Source organism: Callorhinchus milii, unplaced genomic scaffold, assembly GCF_018977255.1.
Source record: "Callorhinchus milii isolate IMCB2004 unplaced genomic scaffold, IMCB_Cmil_1.0 Scaffold15, whole genome shotgun sequence".
Classification (NCBI taxonomy): Eukaryota; Metazoa; Chordata; class Chondrichthyes; order Chimaeriformes; family Callorhinchidae; genus Callorhinchus; species Callorhinchus milii.
This window is the reverse complement of record NW_024704756.1, coordinates 14330078-14346046: the sequence shown is the minus strand read 5'-3', so window position 1 is coordinate 14346046 and position 15969 is coordinate 14330078. Positions and strand designations below refer to the sequence as shown.

General features: G+C 43.0%; 1 protein-coding gene across 2 annotated transcripts in view; it reads left to right on the top strand.

Moving 5' to 3' along the window:
- Positions 1 to 15969, top strand: part of gab3 (GRB2 associated binding protein 3) — a 51244-nt gene that overhangs the window by 22284 nt on the left and 12991 nt on the right. For both annotated transcript variants that reach the window (XM_007893516.2, XM_007893514.2), the window contains exon 2: positions 10996 to 11296. In XM_007893516.2, the coding sequence (XP_007891707.1) occupies positions 10996 to 11296 (301 nt within the window). The remainder of the gene's footprint in view (positions 1 to 10995; positions 11297 to 15969) is intronic.

Genomic DNA, 15969 nt, shown 5'->3' with positions numbered 1-15969 from the left:
TGAAATTCAATCATTCTTCTTTGATCTTGCTTTCCAGTGAAATTAGGACCGTTAGTGGTTAGAGCCTCTGATGAAATTTGTGGTTGTTGAGCGAAAAAAACAGATTGGCAAATAATTCTGATAGAAACATCCAGGCAGGCAGAACTACAGTGCCATTGCATCAAAGAAAGGGGAAGACGATTAAAAAAAAATTGCCTTTATATCCTATTTAAACCGTATTTTTGCAAGAAAAACGTTCCCTCTGGAAAGGGGCCATTTGATAAGCAATTACTTGTTTCTTCGCCACCCTGCTCTCTAACCTTCCACCCTTATGTTCTTATCTCTAAGTGCTGACTTGACGGCATTGCAATTCCATGAATACCCTCCGTAACCTTACATGTGGGTAGGCATTCTTCATCTGCATTTCAAAGCAGTGCGTGGAGGAGGGAGCGGGGGGTGGGGGTGTCTTTCAGTTATGGAGCCACCACAGCAGAACTCAATCCTGTTATCATCCGATATCCACACATTACGGGTTTTGCATTGTGCAGCACTGACAAGAAACTAAAAAAATCTACAGTGCAGAAAGAGGACATTTGGCCCATTGAGCTCACAGACCAATGCTGTCATCATAATAATGATGATAATAATCTTGCATTTGATATAGCGCCTTATCATGCCGTTGAGACGTCTCAAAGCGCTTCGCAGAATATACTGTAAAGTGTTGCGACTGTGTGTTTTGTGGGCGAAATTCAGTCCCACCACCCTCTTACCCCCATATCCCTACCAGCCTCTCTCTTTCATATGCAGAAGAATCAGACTGATTTCCACCTTTCTAGTACACAGATGACTGAGGCTAACCACAGAACCCCCACTGTTATCTGAAAAGGTTAGGCTTTAAACATAGACCTAGATTTATTTGAATGTATAGTTAGAGTATAACAGCACCGAGCACCGATGATTAAAGTTACTGGTACTTTAATACTGTGACAAATGAGTTTCAAAACCATAATGTTGATGTCAGTTACAATGAACTAAGTTAAAATTACAAGGAAATTCACACTAATAACGATTTATTAGTGAGCTTTATGGCTAGTCAAAGGAGTGACATGTCTTTTGTGGGAATAGGACTCTTGATTTTGTCTGGTATCCAGTGTTAGCTTTAAGCGCTCACAAGCCAGGTGTAGCACAGAGCTTGGTGGAGAAAGCCTGGTCGGCAGAAGTTTCCCTTCCTTGTAGTCTCCTGGCAGAGGTTTAGCTCCTTTCTTAGTCATTAGTTTCATTATGCAGTGTGCACTCAACACGCACAGCACCGAAAAATGAAAGTGGCCTAACTAACGACAATTCTCAAAGTAAATCTCTTGCGTCCCTTTTGAATGGGTGGGACTTCCAGCACGGTCAGTTTGTGTATACACCAAACACATAGACACACACAAACTGGATATAAGTTTCAGTGCAAGGCAGGGAGTTGTGCTAATCTCTGATAGGACTAAAATAAGCATTCGATTCCTAAATAAAATGTTACCAGTGTTTCAAAGGGGAAAGTAGAGGAATGGGCTTAGAGCGGCAGTTAGTACAAGCACAGGCTAAATGGCCTCCTTCCATGCTGTAAATTGTAAACGTTAATAAAAACAATCATCCTTCCGTTTGATACAGCGCCTCATCGGGTCGCTGAGACATCTCAGAGCGCTTCACAGAATATACCGGAAAGTGAATTGACCGTGTATTCTGCGGGCGAAATTTTATGATAAATGACTCGAGAAGCGAGTGACGTTAATCCCGAAAAATTGTCTAAAACTGATGGTTTTTGATCACCAACTGCAGTGAGTCACCAGGCGTTGACGTCAGCAGGACATGAGTGCAGAAGAGCGGCGGCTATCAAGAAATATTATCTATTTTACTGCACCGCAAAGTACAACAAGCTTTAATGCCAAACCCACCCCCCCCACAACCCTCCATTTCCTCGCACTCGGCAAATAACACGAGGAAAACTGCGATTGTGACGAGGCTTCAAAGAGATCTATTCAGCCGTCTACGCTTCAGCGTTCGGGAATTATTTATTCATTTTGGTTGTCAGAGCTGATCGTTTTTTCCCCACTTCCTTCAGCAACCGTAAAACTTCACAGTCGTTGTGAGGTCTCGTTTTAATGCGCAATAATTGACACGGACATCAGTCATTACTGTATTACTTAGAAGTAGCATTGTTAAATTTGATCATTGTTTGGTGTTTTCCCTTACAGTTCCTGGTATGCAAATCAAAACTACACGAGCATCTACACAAACAAGTTAGGTGGCTATCGTGACAGATCCACTTTGCCCAATCTCCTGTTTGTTTTCCTTTTTATCCAAGAACCCTTGGCCTTTCAAAGCCGCTGGAGATACGGACTTGTAAACTCAGAACAGGATGACCTGCCTTTGACCCTTTAGGTTTCCAAAAGGTTATGTAAGGATAAGGTTTGCCAAGACATTAAATATCTCTGGAATTTACACTATTATTCTGAGTCTGAAGTCATAAAACATTGTTTTATTCAAACTGCAGCTGCTGGAAACGTAGATAATAATATAATGATAATCCTTGCATTTGTATCAGCACCTTATCACGTCTTCGAGACATCATTTGCACGTAAACATTCAAGGCAGCATGCTTTTAATCAGGGGGGGAATGTTGCAGTAAGTTACAGCACCTGGCAAGCTAACAGATTCGGGAGAATTGATGTTTTCAGAACCTTTGTGGACCATTGGCCTCTGGATTTTAAGTTTTCCAAACAAAAGCATGCCTTTCGCGGAAAGTTTGTTGGCCTGAACTCAAAAGACATTTCCTAGAAGAGGATGATACACTGTAAAGGCTTAAAATGTCAAGCGGAGCAATAGACCCCTAACAGTCCTAGCACAGGATCAGATGTCTATCTGGCTCAGTTGGTACCACCCTCTCGCCTCGGAGTCACAAAGCTGTGGCTTCAAGCGCACATCGGAACTCAGTGCAGTGCTTAAGCTAAGCATCGTCAGAGGCGACATCATTCAGATGGGGCATTAAACCCAAGGCCTGTTCTGTTGGACGTTAAAGATCTAGTGATACTGCACCAAAAGAGAAGGGCGTTTCTCCTGGCCGACAATCCCCCAAATAAAATTGGACACTCACTCACTCCATGGCTATTTGTGGGATATTGCTGTACACAAATAGGCTGCCTCGTTCTATCAAAAAAATATTTGAGGTCTCCTCCGAAGGAAAGTACCTTTGACCTGAATGACAGTGTTAACCCTGTTAATAGAGAGCTACGGGAGTCCTGTAGCTCGTGGTTAGACCACTCGCTCGCCAGCGAGAGACCTGGGTTCGATTCCAGGCAAGGAGAAACCTTGGGCAAGTTTCCTTACTCTGCTTGCCTGATAATAATCCCTCAAGAAAAAAAAGCAATAATAATTTGGTCACTCAATCTACAACTGTTTGTGGGACACTGCTGTGCGCAATTGGCTGCCGCATTTCGCCCACAATTCAGTCAATTCAATTTGTAGTATGTTCTGTGAAGCGCTTTGAGACGGCTAGAAAACATGATAAGGCGCTATATCAAAATGCAAGGCTTATTATTATTATTATTATTAAAACCAAGGCCTGTTCAGTTGGACATAAAAGATCTAGTGATACTGCACGAAAAGAGAAGGGAGTTTCTCCTGGTGCCCGGCCAACATTCCCCCAAATAAAATTGGACACTCACTCACTCCATGGCTGTTTGTAGGATATTGCTGTACACAAATAGGCTGCGAGAGACCTGAATTCAATTCAAGGCAGAGGGCGAAACCTTGGACAAGTTTCCTTACTCCACACGCCTAATAATAATAATCCCTCCAAAACCAAAAACAATAATAAATTGGTCATTTTCAATCTACGATTGTTTTTGGGACATTGCTGTGCGCAATTGGCTGCCGCGTTCGCCCACAAATATACAGTCAATTCACTTTACAGTGTGTTCTGTGAAGCGCTTTGGGACGTCCTCCCGACGTGAAAAGCGCTATATCAAATGCAAGGATTATTATTATTATTATTATTATAAAGCAGCCGAGAAATTGAAGAGTTGGAAGCCTTTCGGATTGATTTTATTGTTTGAAGTAAAAGGTGTGACCCTGTCATAGATATATAAATATGGTACAAATGCTAAACAGGAAGCCTAAAAATCTTCATGCAAATCAAACTAGTCTCGCTATTGCAGCAAAGGTGGAAAGTTAGGGTGGGGGTGTGGTGGGGGGGGAGGTAAGGCTTGTAGACAAAAAGGCATTGGGCTACTTGTATCCATTGCACACACAAAGCAGAAGGAGCTCACACGGTCCCTGATTGAAACACACACCACACAGACACCAAAAAAGAACTCTTCCTTCTCAAAGCAGTAAACGAATCGAGAAGCATGGCAACCCAAATCCAATTCCCCTGTCTACCAGCTCGGAAATCAGAGCTTGAACAATCTCAGATCAGCTGCGTCAGCTCTGAACGGTTGGTAGCACTCTCGCCCCCAGGGTTCAAGCCACCACATCAGGTCTTTGAGCTCACAGGCCCCAGTTTGGGCGATAGTACTTCAGGTGAGATTTTAAACTAATCCCCTCCCCCACCTTTACCAGTTCAGATGGGTGTTGAAGATCCTGTGATACTATTCAAAAGAAGAAGTGGATTTTCTGCCAACAGTGTCCTGGCCAACAGACTTCCCCAGAGATAACAACAGAATTACATTTGTAAAGCGCCTTTCATGTCAGGAGGACGTCCCAAAGCGCTAGATAATCAGTGTTTCGAACCCAAGCTGGGGGGGGGGGGGGTTCAGGATCGGGATCGGGAGGTTGGAGGGCGAGTCGGGGGAATAAATGGGTCTTTCACCTTGTGGTCCTTTGTGGGAAAATATTGAGCACCAAATCGACTGCCTACAAAAGTAGTCACTGCAATTAAGAGAATTACTTGTGAAGCGTCAAAAGGCTGTGTATCAGACAGAAAAAAGCCAAACGCGGCACCTTTCAAGTCTACAACCTTGTCAACCGATCCATCAGGAGCTTCTAGGTCAGCAAAGTGTTAGTTTCTTTGAAACTTCCGTGATTATTTATGATAAATATTGCTGTCAACTTCCTGTTAGAGGATATTGTTAACCAGAAATAAAACCATAATGAGTTTCTTCAAAGATAACTTGTGTAGATACTAAAGAAACGCGCAGGGGGTTCTGACGTGGGCATTTTGTTGGAACAATGAGTCTGGCAGTGGGGCTGAGTTCAATTCTCGGAAAAAAATCAAATGGACTTTGTTAACAATGGAATGCAAAGAAGAATTCTTGCATTTGATATAGCGCCTTGTCACATCTTCTAGACGTCTCAAAGCGCTTCACAGAACGTACTGTAAAGTGAATTGACTGTATTGTTGTGGGCAAAACACGGCAGCCACTTACGCACAACAGTGTCCCACAAAGAGTTGTGGATTTTGTTTTGAGGCGTTATTATCCCCAGAAAAGCGATCCGCCAATCGACTAACTTACTGCTACTGCTAGGTAAACAGAGGCATTTGGAGCAAGGGAACTTGCCCAACATTTCGCTCTGCTCAGGAATTGAACCCAGGTCTTCTCGCTTTTGAGGTGAGAGCTCTAACCACGAAGAAAGAAAGGCTGCTGATTGACCGACCGACTTACTGTAAACATGTACGGAGGCTTATTTTTAGTTGGCAGAGTCACAATAGATTGTGCCACAGATAGACAGCAGAGCATCCAACAGAGGTATGTATATTGGTTAACTGCATTACAGCTATACATGTGAAAATGATCATAACGTCTCCACAATCTCATAAATACAATATATACTAATGCAATACAATACACATGTAATGCGAGGCCTTATAACCTCATCAGAATGTCTTAAAAGACTCCACAGGATTTTACTGACGCTGTATTTGTAGGCAAATTTGGCAGCTGATTTGTGCTATAGCAACGTCTCACAAACAATGAAGTAAACAAACAATTTTATCGGGGGAGGGGGGGTTTGTTGGCCAGGACATGGCGATTAAATAGCAATTGGGACATTGACGGTCATATCCTTATTGTACTGCCTTCGTACCGATTGTGAAATTAAATCTCCACGAGAAATTTCACACAATTTCCTCAATGTGCGTAGATATAAAAACACAATAGTTGGGGTTGGGAATTGCAACACATGATGGGTTGAATAGCACAGGTAGTTTTTAACCCATCACACATCACATTTTTCCACCCTGTAATCAGAGCCCTATTTGCCGATTTTCGTACTGGATATGAAGTCAACTTAAATCCACAGAGAGTCAAAGGTAAGGCTGTGGCTCCAGGATTCTGATCCATCAATGTAACCTCAGTTCCCTCTGAGCATGTTCCTCCTCCCCGCTATGCTGTTTTAGCTGGTTAGACTCCAGCAGTTAACCAAAGCACACTCTGGGGTCCCCAAGCCTTGGTTCTTGCCAACCTGCGTCTAACACCTTCCGAATTAGGTAAGCAGGATGCTTCCCTCCAGGGAGAAAGTGTGCATCCTCCCGATGTGAAAGGCACCATACAAATGTAATGTTGTTGTTGTTGTTGTGGTGGTTGCATACCATTCCAACAATCTATCGCCGGGATTTCCATGTGTATGTGGGATACGTGGAAATCTCAGCTTGGTTAGGACACTCTTAAGAGTGATGATCTGTTTCCGTGTCAGACAGCCGGCTGGCACCCTTACCCCCCCAAAAAAATCCCCGTCCAACAGCTAAGAATATCTCAGAATATAGAAAAGTTCACATTTTACCCACTCGTTCCTCACTTTTCATGTGTTTACAGATGGGCCTATGTTCCTTTTCTTGCTATCTGATATTATAACGGTATCCATTTACAATCCCATCAATCTCGTAGCTTTGGGCACCAACGTCGGAGAATCCTAGTGGGTAAATAATAAATGTGATCATTGGACTACTAAAGGTAGCTTATTGTTTTATCTTTCAACTGTTGATAAAGCGCACAGGCTTTCAACAGAGGAAAACAGTGTAGCAACAAACAAAATACGGTAGAAAGAAGTGCTATCCATGGCAAATAGTTTGTACGTATGGACATACACTCTCACTCACAACGTACCTTTCTGAAATAAATTTCTGTGCATTTCATGGGGTGAAACTTGCGACGTTTCACAACTGATTCAGTGCGCTAATTATCCCGGCAAATATGCTACGAAATGTCATACGTTTCACACCCGCGTTTCATTGATCTCCTGCAATAATCGTCTGCACTGACTGCACATTGGAAGGAAACAGAAGGTTTGTGGAGAAACTGATGTTTTGCAATAATGTTTTAGGACTGCAACAATTTTAAATTCCCTTAATTATTTATGGCGAGAGGCAGCCTTCTCCCATCCACTCTAAAATAGGACAAGTAAGTACAGTAACAGATAAAAGGATGGGGCTGAACCATATGTTACTCTCGATAAATAATTGATTACCTCTCACCCATAACTGATGTGGAGGAATAGCACTGCAGCGCACAGAACACTGACAGGCTTTTTTTAAATTTCGGCTTAAAAAGGACACAAAATTGAAGGAAATTCACAAGGTATTGAATTCAGAGCAAACAGAGGATGGTACGAGTACATTTCAAATGCAAGTTTTGCTTTGTTATATTTTTTTACTACCGGCTGCAGACCTTCAAGATTCATTTTACGATCAAATCCTGGGTGGGATTTTATTTTTACTCTGCCTCCATTAAAGGACTTGTTATGACCGTAATATAACCATAGTCATGGTCGAGATGAGCGTGTTAACCTTGCAGAGTCATTGTGCTTAGCTTCAGTCACTTGATGCTAAAGAGTTCAGCTCAGAACATTTCATGATTACTTATCCATCTGTGTATAATCCTAAGTGAAGGGTCCTATACCAATATGAGTTGTTGTTTTGTTGCTGTGAGTACCATGACATCACTGCATGCTCGTCAGTAATCAATCCACTTCCCCGGAGACTGTAAGGCCATTTTGCCTGTATATTTAGTCCCATAAAATCGACACAGATGTCAGCGTGTATTGACAGCACTGTGCCTGTTTTTGTATCAGTGCGATGGAGCTAGCAAACATTTCACAACACCTTGAGCCCGTTGCACCAAGTGGTCACATTTATTGTTCAAGACGATGTGGGGATGAAAGCCCTTTTAAAAGAAAAAGACGCAGCTTAGCACAGTGCTGACACCCTCCGAAGGATGCCTGTGTGTTTGTACGTGTGTGAGTGTGTGTGTGATACACGTACACAGTATATTAATAATCATTATAAATTTGGTCACTCAATCCACTGCTGTTTGTGGGACACTGCTGTGCGCAATTCGATGCCACGTGTCGCCCACAAAAGTACCCAGCCAATCTGCTGTACACTATGTTCTGTGAAGCGCTTTGAGACGTCTCAACGGCGTGATGATTCAGCGTTGTGTCAAATGCAGACGCAAGGATTATTGTGCTTATTCACACGTGGTCGGAAAGTCTGGTGTTCACATTCCCCTGGTGGTTACGTGTGGGACGAAAAGTTAATTTCAAAACGAAACTGCTGCTGGAAGATGCCGACGGCGCGAGATTCAGAGCAAAATGGTCGCGAGACTCTGAAAGAGAAACAAGTCATTGGTTTGGGTGTTGGCTTTTATCAGAAATGATCCAAACTGTTTCTGTAAAGACTCACACCCAAAACTGCGGTTTTCTGCATTTCTGTGCCCTCCGTGGTTTTGTTTCTGGACCCACGCCTGCGCTCGTCACTTTTCTTTTCCCTCACGATCAGTTGCGATGCAACTGCAATACGGCGATGGCAACGTTCCTCAAAGCACAGCAGTCCACACGTTAGCTTTTGAATGGAGACCCGACACAAAGGTCCCAATCAACGGCCTCCGCTCGCCCACACCAGCAAGCACTTGGAACTGAAACGTTCAGCTTCCTTGTCCGGTCGTTTCCTCTGAAAGCAGCAGAATCGCCAGCCCGCAGAACATGTTTCTTTTTAAAAAAAAACACTTATTTGTGGCACATCCATTAGCGACAGAGGAACTGTCACCAGGTTAGAGATCTCGCTCTGGAACCTTGGGGTCTGCTTCTCCTATTTGAGCACTTACCAACCTTCTACACTGCGATTCCACTTCCTTTCCCAGCCCCGACGGCAAAGCTTAATGTTTAGGGCTACCTCGCCACAATGGCCAATTTGCTCGTCGTACAAAGGCTCCCGATCAATAACAAACAGAACAAATCACAATTGTACAGCGCCTTTCACGTCCCGAGGACGTCCTCCCAATATATGGACTTCAGGGTGTAAATTGCACGCTGTTTGCTAACACTATTGTTTGTTCTGTGCTTAGAAATGGGCCGAGGCTTGAGTCTAGCACAGACAGAGAGAAGGGATCTCTTACATCAAGTGGCTCAAAAGACCCCAAAATTCCATCTAGTCTTGGTGAGCTCCGTCTCAAATATTGAGGCCAAAAAAAAACCTTCGCTGACTCGCTGGCTAAGACCAGGCCGGAATTTCTGGCCTCAGAAGTCCTGTGTATGTCACGGCACGTTACTGACAAGAAGCACCGTGATCAGTAGCAGTGAGAAACAGAGCAGCAAGGCTGAATAAAAGCACCCAGAGGAACTCACTATAGGATCATAAAACAAGCGGATTCCCCAAAGTGATCTTCAGTCAAACTGTGAGCATTGCTTTCAGGTTCTATGACTTCAGTCCAACGCATTCATTATTCACGATGTGCTTCATCATTTAGTCAGATCTAGAAACCTGTGGTAAGCCATTAAACACAGTGTTTTTTTGAAGCCTGTCATCGCACAAGCTCAGGGAGGGGAGGGTTTTGAAAGTTGCCTTGTACGATTCTAGAATTTCTACAGCGCAGGTTACAGAAACAACACACACTCTCCGACTGGAAATCTCCGCTCTAATACCGAACCCTCATCATTGATCTGTTGTGATATATCTAGTGTTCCCGAGGCCTGAAATTCTACCTCATCTTAGCCCGTAAGACCATTTTTTTGCTACAAAATTCAAGGTAGAGCAGAGTTGTGGAAAATTCAGATCCCTTGCTCTTTTCTCAAACCCTTTAATATTATTTTTGGCCCCTCCAAGTAAATGTCGCGATCCAATTTCCTTTTAGATGCCATTATGTACATGGCTTTGATATCCATTAGTGGGTCTAGGTCGAGTGTTTCCACGTTCTCTGTTTTAAACATGTTTTCTTCTAACCGCTCTGGGATTTTTTGTGTGATAATACTTACTGTATGCCTTTCTCTTTTTTTACTCTTTACTGTGACAGAGATTTTGTTTCCAAAAACTCTTATTAGCTCCAGTGTGTGACGTAGAATAAATAACGCAAGCTATTAACAATAAGAATCTGCAGGTTGATATCTTCTCGTGCTTTCTCATTAATAATCATTTCTCATTATTTATCCCCCACTTTCTGAAGAGTGCCATAGGATCCCTGGTTTAATAGAAACAATAATAATCCTTGCATTTAGCGCCTCGGGACGTCCTCTCAACGCTATACAAATCTAATTTTGTTGTTGTTGTTGCATTTGATATAACGCCTTTCATGCCAAAAGTATATCTTAAAGCGCTTCACAGGATTTACCGTGAAGTGTATTTAACGACTGGGTGATTTGTGGGCAAATGCAGCAGCCCAATTTGCGCACAGCAACGTCGCACAAACAGCCATGAGGTGAATGACCAATTGTTGGCCAGGACACCAGGAGAAACTCCCCTCTCTTTTCAAATAGTGCCACAAGGTGTTTAACGTCCACCTGAACAGGCAGACAGGACCTCGGTTTACCGTCTCCTCCGAAAGATGGCAGCTCCGACACTGTAGGACAGCCCAGCTCTGCGCATTGGACCGTCAGCTTAAGACCATATGAGTTCCAAGTTGCTGACATGGGGCTTGAACTCACAACCTCTTGACCCAGAGGCAGGAGAGATTCTGGCTGAGCCCGGCTGACACATTATATTGAAAGCCTGTGCAATTTGGGCTTGTGCGCCGATGGCTTAGAACTGACAATATTGTCTTTCCCCAGGCCTGGAGGAAACGGTGGTTTGTGCTACGCAGTGGGCGTTTGAGTGGGAACCCGGATGTCCTGGAATACTACAAAAACCACCATTCCAAGAAACCCCTGCGCATGATCAACCTGAACCAGTGTGAGAACATCGAGGCCGGGATCAAGCTCAGCAAAAAGCAATTCCAAAACAATTACATTTTCGACGTCCAAACACCAGCTCGCACTTTCTACCTGGTGGCTAAAACCGAGGAGGAAATGAACAGATGGGTGCAACACATCAGTCTGATCTGTGGGTTCAGCTCCAGCGATGATGGAACAGGTATGAATAATAATAATAATAAATAATATTATAATTCTTGCATTTGAATTAGCACCTTATATCATCGTCGAGACGTCTCAAAGCGTTTCGCAGAATGTACTGTAATGTGAATTGACTGTATATTTTGTGGGTGAAACACAGCAGCCAATTGCACACAGCAGCGTCCCACAAACAGTTGTGGATCGAGTGACCAAATTCTTTCCTTATTTTTTTGAAGGGATTATTATCTGCCAATCGACTAACGACTGGGTTCCTACTTACTGCTAGGTAAACAGGTAAACAATGTTTCGTCCCATCTGGGACCAGACTCCTGGTGAGGAATAGGGATTTACGACCACCTTATACCGTCAAAAGGGAATCAATATCCCTACAAGCAGTAAACGTGTTGTTGATGAAGTAACTTGAGGGTTGAAATTCCACCCAATTCTAAATGTTCCCTTTTTTCCCTTAAAATGTCGTAGCGTCCAGAATTTGCCAAACTTAAATACATCAGAAAAAACGGCTGAAAGTGCAGCCAGAAATCAACGATTTGCCAAATTCCAGACCCTCTGAAATGCCAAGAAAAGAGAGAAATCCAGACTCTGGTGGAAATTGTCCCCATCGATGAACCTTTCCCAACCAATGCCATTGACCCTGGCTATGCACCCAACTCTGATACTGGGTGTTATGCTTTAAAATAACTGAAAAAAGATATTTACGCAACCCATTCCGGTCGCGGAAGCATTGAGTACAAGTCCGAGAGGACTTCTGCAAATTACTACCGAAGCAGCAAGTTTGATGTGTGGTCAAAACCACCTCCTCAAGTCTAACTCATTCTATGATAGCCCCTCTCGATTCCAATTAATACTGCGCTTTTCACTTCATTGGCAATGTATTTCTCCCGTAAAAAAATATACGGTCACTCTCCACGTTACAATATATCCTGTGAAGCGCTTTGAGGCGATCTCCTGATGTGAAAGGTGCTCTACCAAACGTAAGGATCGTTATTATTATTAAATATTATGATGGAATATTCATCCAAAATACAATTGAGGTATAGAGCCTTTCAGTATGTCCTAAAGTAGGGGAGGGGGGAGGGAATGAAGCCTTTTCGATTCACTTCTCTGAAATTCCTCGCAGTCTGAAACATTAGAGAATTGCACCAACTTGCCACATGAGGCGAAGAGGCACCAAGGTAGAATAACCTGCAGGTTTATTCACGTTACTCTTATTTGTAATGTAATAATCCTGGCATTCGATATAGCTCTGTTACATCGAAACACTTCGCTGCAGAATTTTTCTGTAAAGCATAACAACTCTGCCACAAAGAACTAAGCCTAGTGACAATGGATCTGGAGTCCTGTAGCTCAGTGGTTAGAGCACTCGGTTCCTGGGCAGGGCGAAAGGTTGGGCAAGTTTCCTTACTCCACACGTCTCTGTTTACCCTGCGGCAAGTAGCAACCCTGTAGCTCAGTGGTTAGAGCACTCACTTTGCAAGTGAGACACCTGGGTTCAATTCCAGGCAGAGGGCGAAACCTTGGGCGAGTTTCGTTACTCCACACAGAGCCTAATAATAATCACTTCGAAACCAAAAACAATAATAAATTGGTCATTTTCAATCCACACCTGTTTGTGGGACCCTGCTGTGCGCAATTGGCTGCCGCGTTTCGCCCACAAAATATACAGTCAATTCACTTTACAGTATATTCCGTGAAGCGTTTTTGAGACGTTTCGAAGAGTGATAAGGCGCTATATCAAATGCAAGGATTATTACTATTATTATTATCGGAATGTGCAGATATCACCTTTTGCAACACGTAGGAATCGGGGGAAACCAATTCAGAAGAATGAACGTCTCCTGAAGGGATTAATCACAGACACATCAAGTTTATTTTCTCTCCCCAACTCCCCTTTGCGATCCCTTCGTTTCGTTGCTGGGTGGTGTGGGTGTACATTACATCATGATCCTTCACAGCATCTCATTCCCACGCAGTGAGAGCAATGATGTCCTCTAGCTAATTTCAATGCTAAAAATATTGCCCTGTATTTTCAGCTGGTTTCTGGCCAACTGACTCCCACAAAGAAGAGCTTTTGTTTTTCTCCCCCTCACACACGCACACACGCAACAATAAAATCACTATTAAGGAGGCTTCATAGCAATCCAAAACAAGAAGCTAAATTGTTAAACAGCACAACTCTGATCCGTGCTACGTATTGTTAGCCACTGAGCAAGAAATAATAACTACAAGTGTTTTTTTAAATTATAATTAAATAAATTAAATGCAGATTTTTTTCAATAGTGGCCCTGAATCTGCAAAACTCAGTTAAAATTATATTATTTATGATTTGTTTTTTTTAAAATCGGTCAATTGTTGAGGTTGAATCATCCATCAACCGTTTGCTCAGCACCCCCAAATTCACCTAGTCTTAGCCCGTAGAACCGTTTCATCTTAAAAATTAAAGCTGGAACGGTGTGAGAAACTCTACGTTTGGAAACCAGATTACAGGATTCTTAACAATAGCCAGTTTCTAAATTAAAACTGACTCTTCAGAATTTTCCACAATTCTGCACGATCTTAACATTTTAAGGCAAAAAAATGGTCTGGCAGGTTAAGCGGTGGAATTTCACACCTTCAGAGTGTCAGTCAACAATCTTCCAGATCAGTTGGTCACTCACTTCACGGCTGTGCTTTGGGACCTTTATAATAATAATAATTTGGTCACTTGAATCCTCGACTGTTTGTGGGACGCTGCTGTGCGCAATTGGCTGTTGCGTTTCGCCCACAAACTATACAGTCAACTCCCTTTACGGTATATTCTGTGAAGCGCTTTGAGACGTCTCGAAGACATGATCAGGCGCTATATCAAATGCAAGGATTATTATTATTATTGTTGTTAATACGGAAGAAGTTGCATTTTGCCTGGAGCGCGCGCAGTCACCTCACTTGACCGCTTTTTCCTTGCGAAGGAGGTCTCGAGAGTCGCGAATTGTACATCGGACAGAGGACAGCATTGAAATAACATTTCTCACTGTCAGTCTCTGTACGCACAGTGTGCCTCAGCTGTCTGAAATGATGCCCCCTTCACAGCAGGAAAGCTCGACAAGCTGCTCGGAGCTTGCTGGTTGTCCGTGGAGCAGAAATAGAATTTTGGTTGATGAAATCAACCGGTATTCGCTGTGACAGGGCTGCTTAATGGGGGGGTGAGGACGGGTGGTGGGAGAGAAAAATCACGGGAGAATTGTCGAGCAATCGTGATGGAGCCCCTAAATGGTGCGAACACCATCTTAGGGACCACAAACAATGACAACTTGTGTGTATACAGCGGTTTCCGCGCAGGATAGCGTCCAGGAGCACACACCCACCTCAGCCTAAACACCGCGGGTGTGAAAGGGTCAGGTTCTCTGATCACAGGTGGGTCTACACTTCAAGCTCCTGGCAGGAGCCGGCATTTTAAAAGAGGATAAATATTGCAACACACATGTGAAAAAAAATACTCAGGTGTTATTCTACCAATGCTGAAACAAAGCAGCTTCAAATGGTTATACGATAGATCCAGAAGTACAGAGGCAGACCAGTTCTGTACTACTAATTTTGTGGAGCACAGTAAAATGCACTTAGAAAATTGGATGCAATTCTGATCGCATCGAACATCGCTGTCTTAAAAATAAATGCAAAGTAATGCATCATGGTTACTTTACGAGTATTCCTTTGCCGTGTGAGCAGATAGCCTTCGGCGACTTGGATCATTTTCATCTGAGAGAAGCAGACAAGGTTCCTATACTTAAAATACAAAGGGAACTAGACAACGTGCTGGTTGGGAAGTTCTATCTACTAAACCAGGAACAAAGAACAGTGCTGGATCAATGTCAGATCAGGAAGCTAAAGGCGAAACACAAGGTTTAAAAAAAAGCATTGTGCAAAAGCAGGCACGATACTTAGCAGAACAAACTACCAGGCTGTACAGTGAATTCAAGAAGGGTTCAGAAAAAAAGTGTCTGCACATAGTATAATGCAGCCAGAAAGGACAAGCTGTTCATTTAGAGGTGGTGATTATTATGGATTGCAAGTGTAACATGGCTCCAATTCTCACTCAAACTCCTCTTGCTATTTCAAAAGGTTTAAGTATGCGCTAAGAAGAAAACCTTTTGGCAAATGCCTACATATTTAGTAGATAGACTAGCGATTACAAGTCAACCAATTGACAGAGATGGTGGAGGTTAATGGATTACACAAACTCACGTTTAAAATGTGCTGTTTTTCTATTCAATGATACGATCTGTCAAATCATTGCTCCAACGCTGGTAATAGTAAGGATGGCAAACACGTTTTATGCAGTGCAGGAAACGCAACAAGAGTATGTTTGCATTTGACATGGCGCCTTACCACGTCTCAAAGCGCTTCACAGAATATACTGTCAAGTGTAGTTTTACGCTGCGCTTTGTGTAGAGATTTACCCCCGTTGCGAGCAGCATGTGTGCAATTCAGTTCTAGCCCCTCTACTAAAACGGGAGCTTTAAAAAGAAAGTTGAGAACCTTTAGCTTGTCCTAACTTCTGCGAGTACAGATATCCAATACGGAATATTAGTTAAACACACTCCAGCAAACGCAGGTTTACAAAAAGCCAAGATTCCTGAATCGGCTAAAAGGGTATTTTTTTTTGCTTCTGTGTGAAAGATACAACACGGTAGTCAA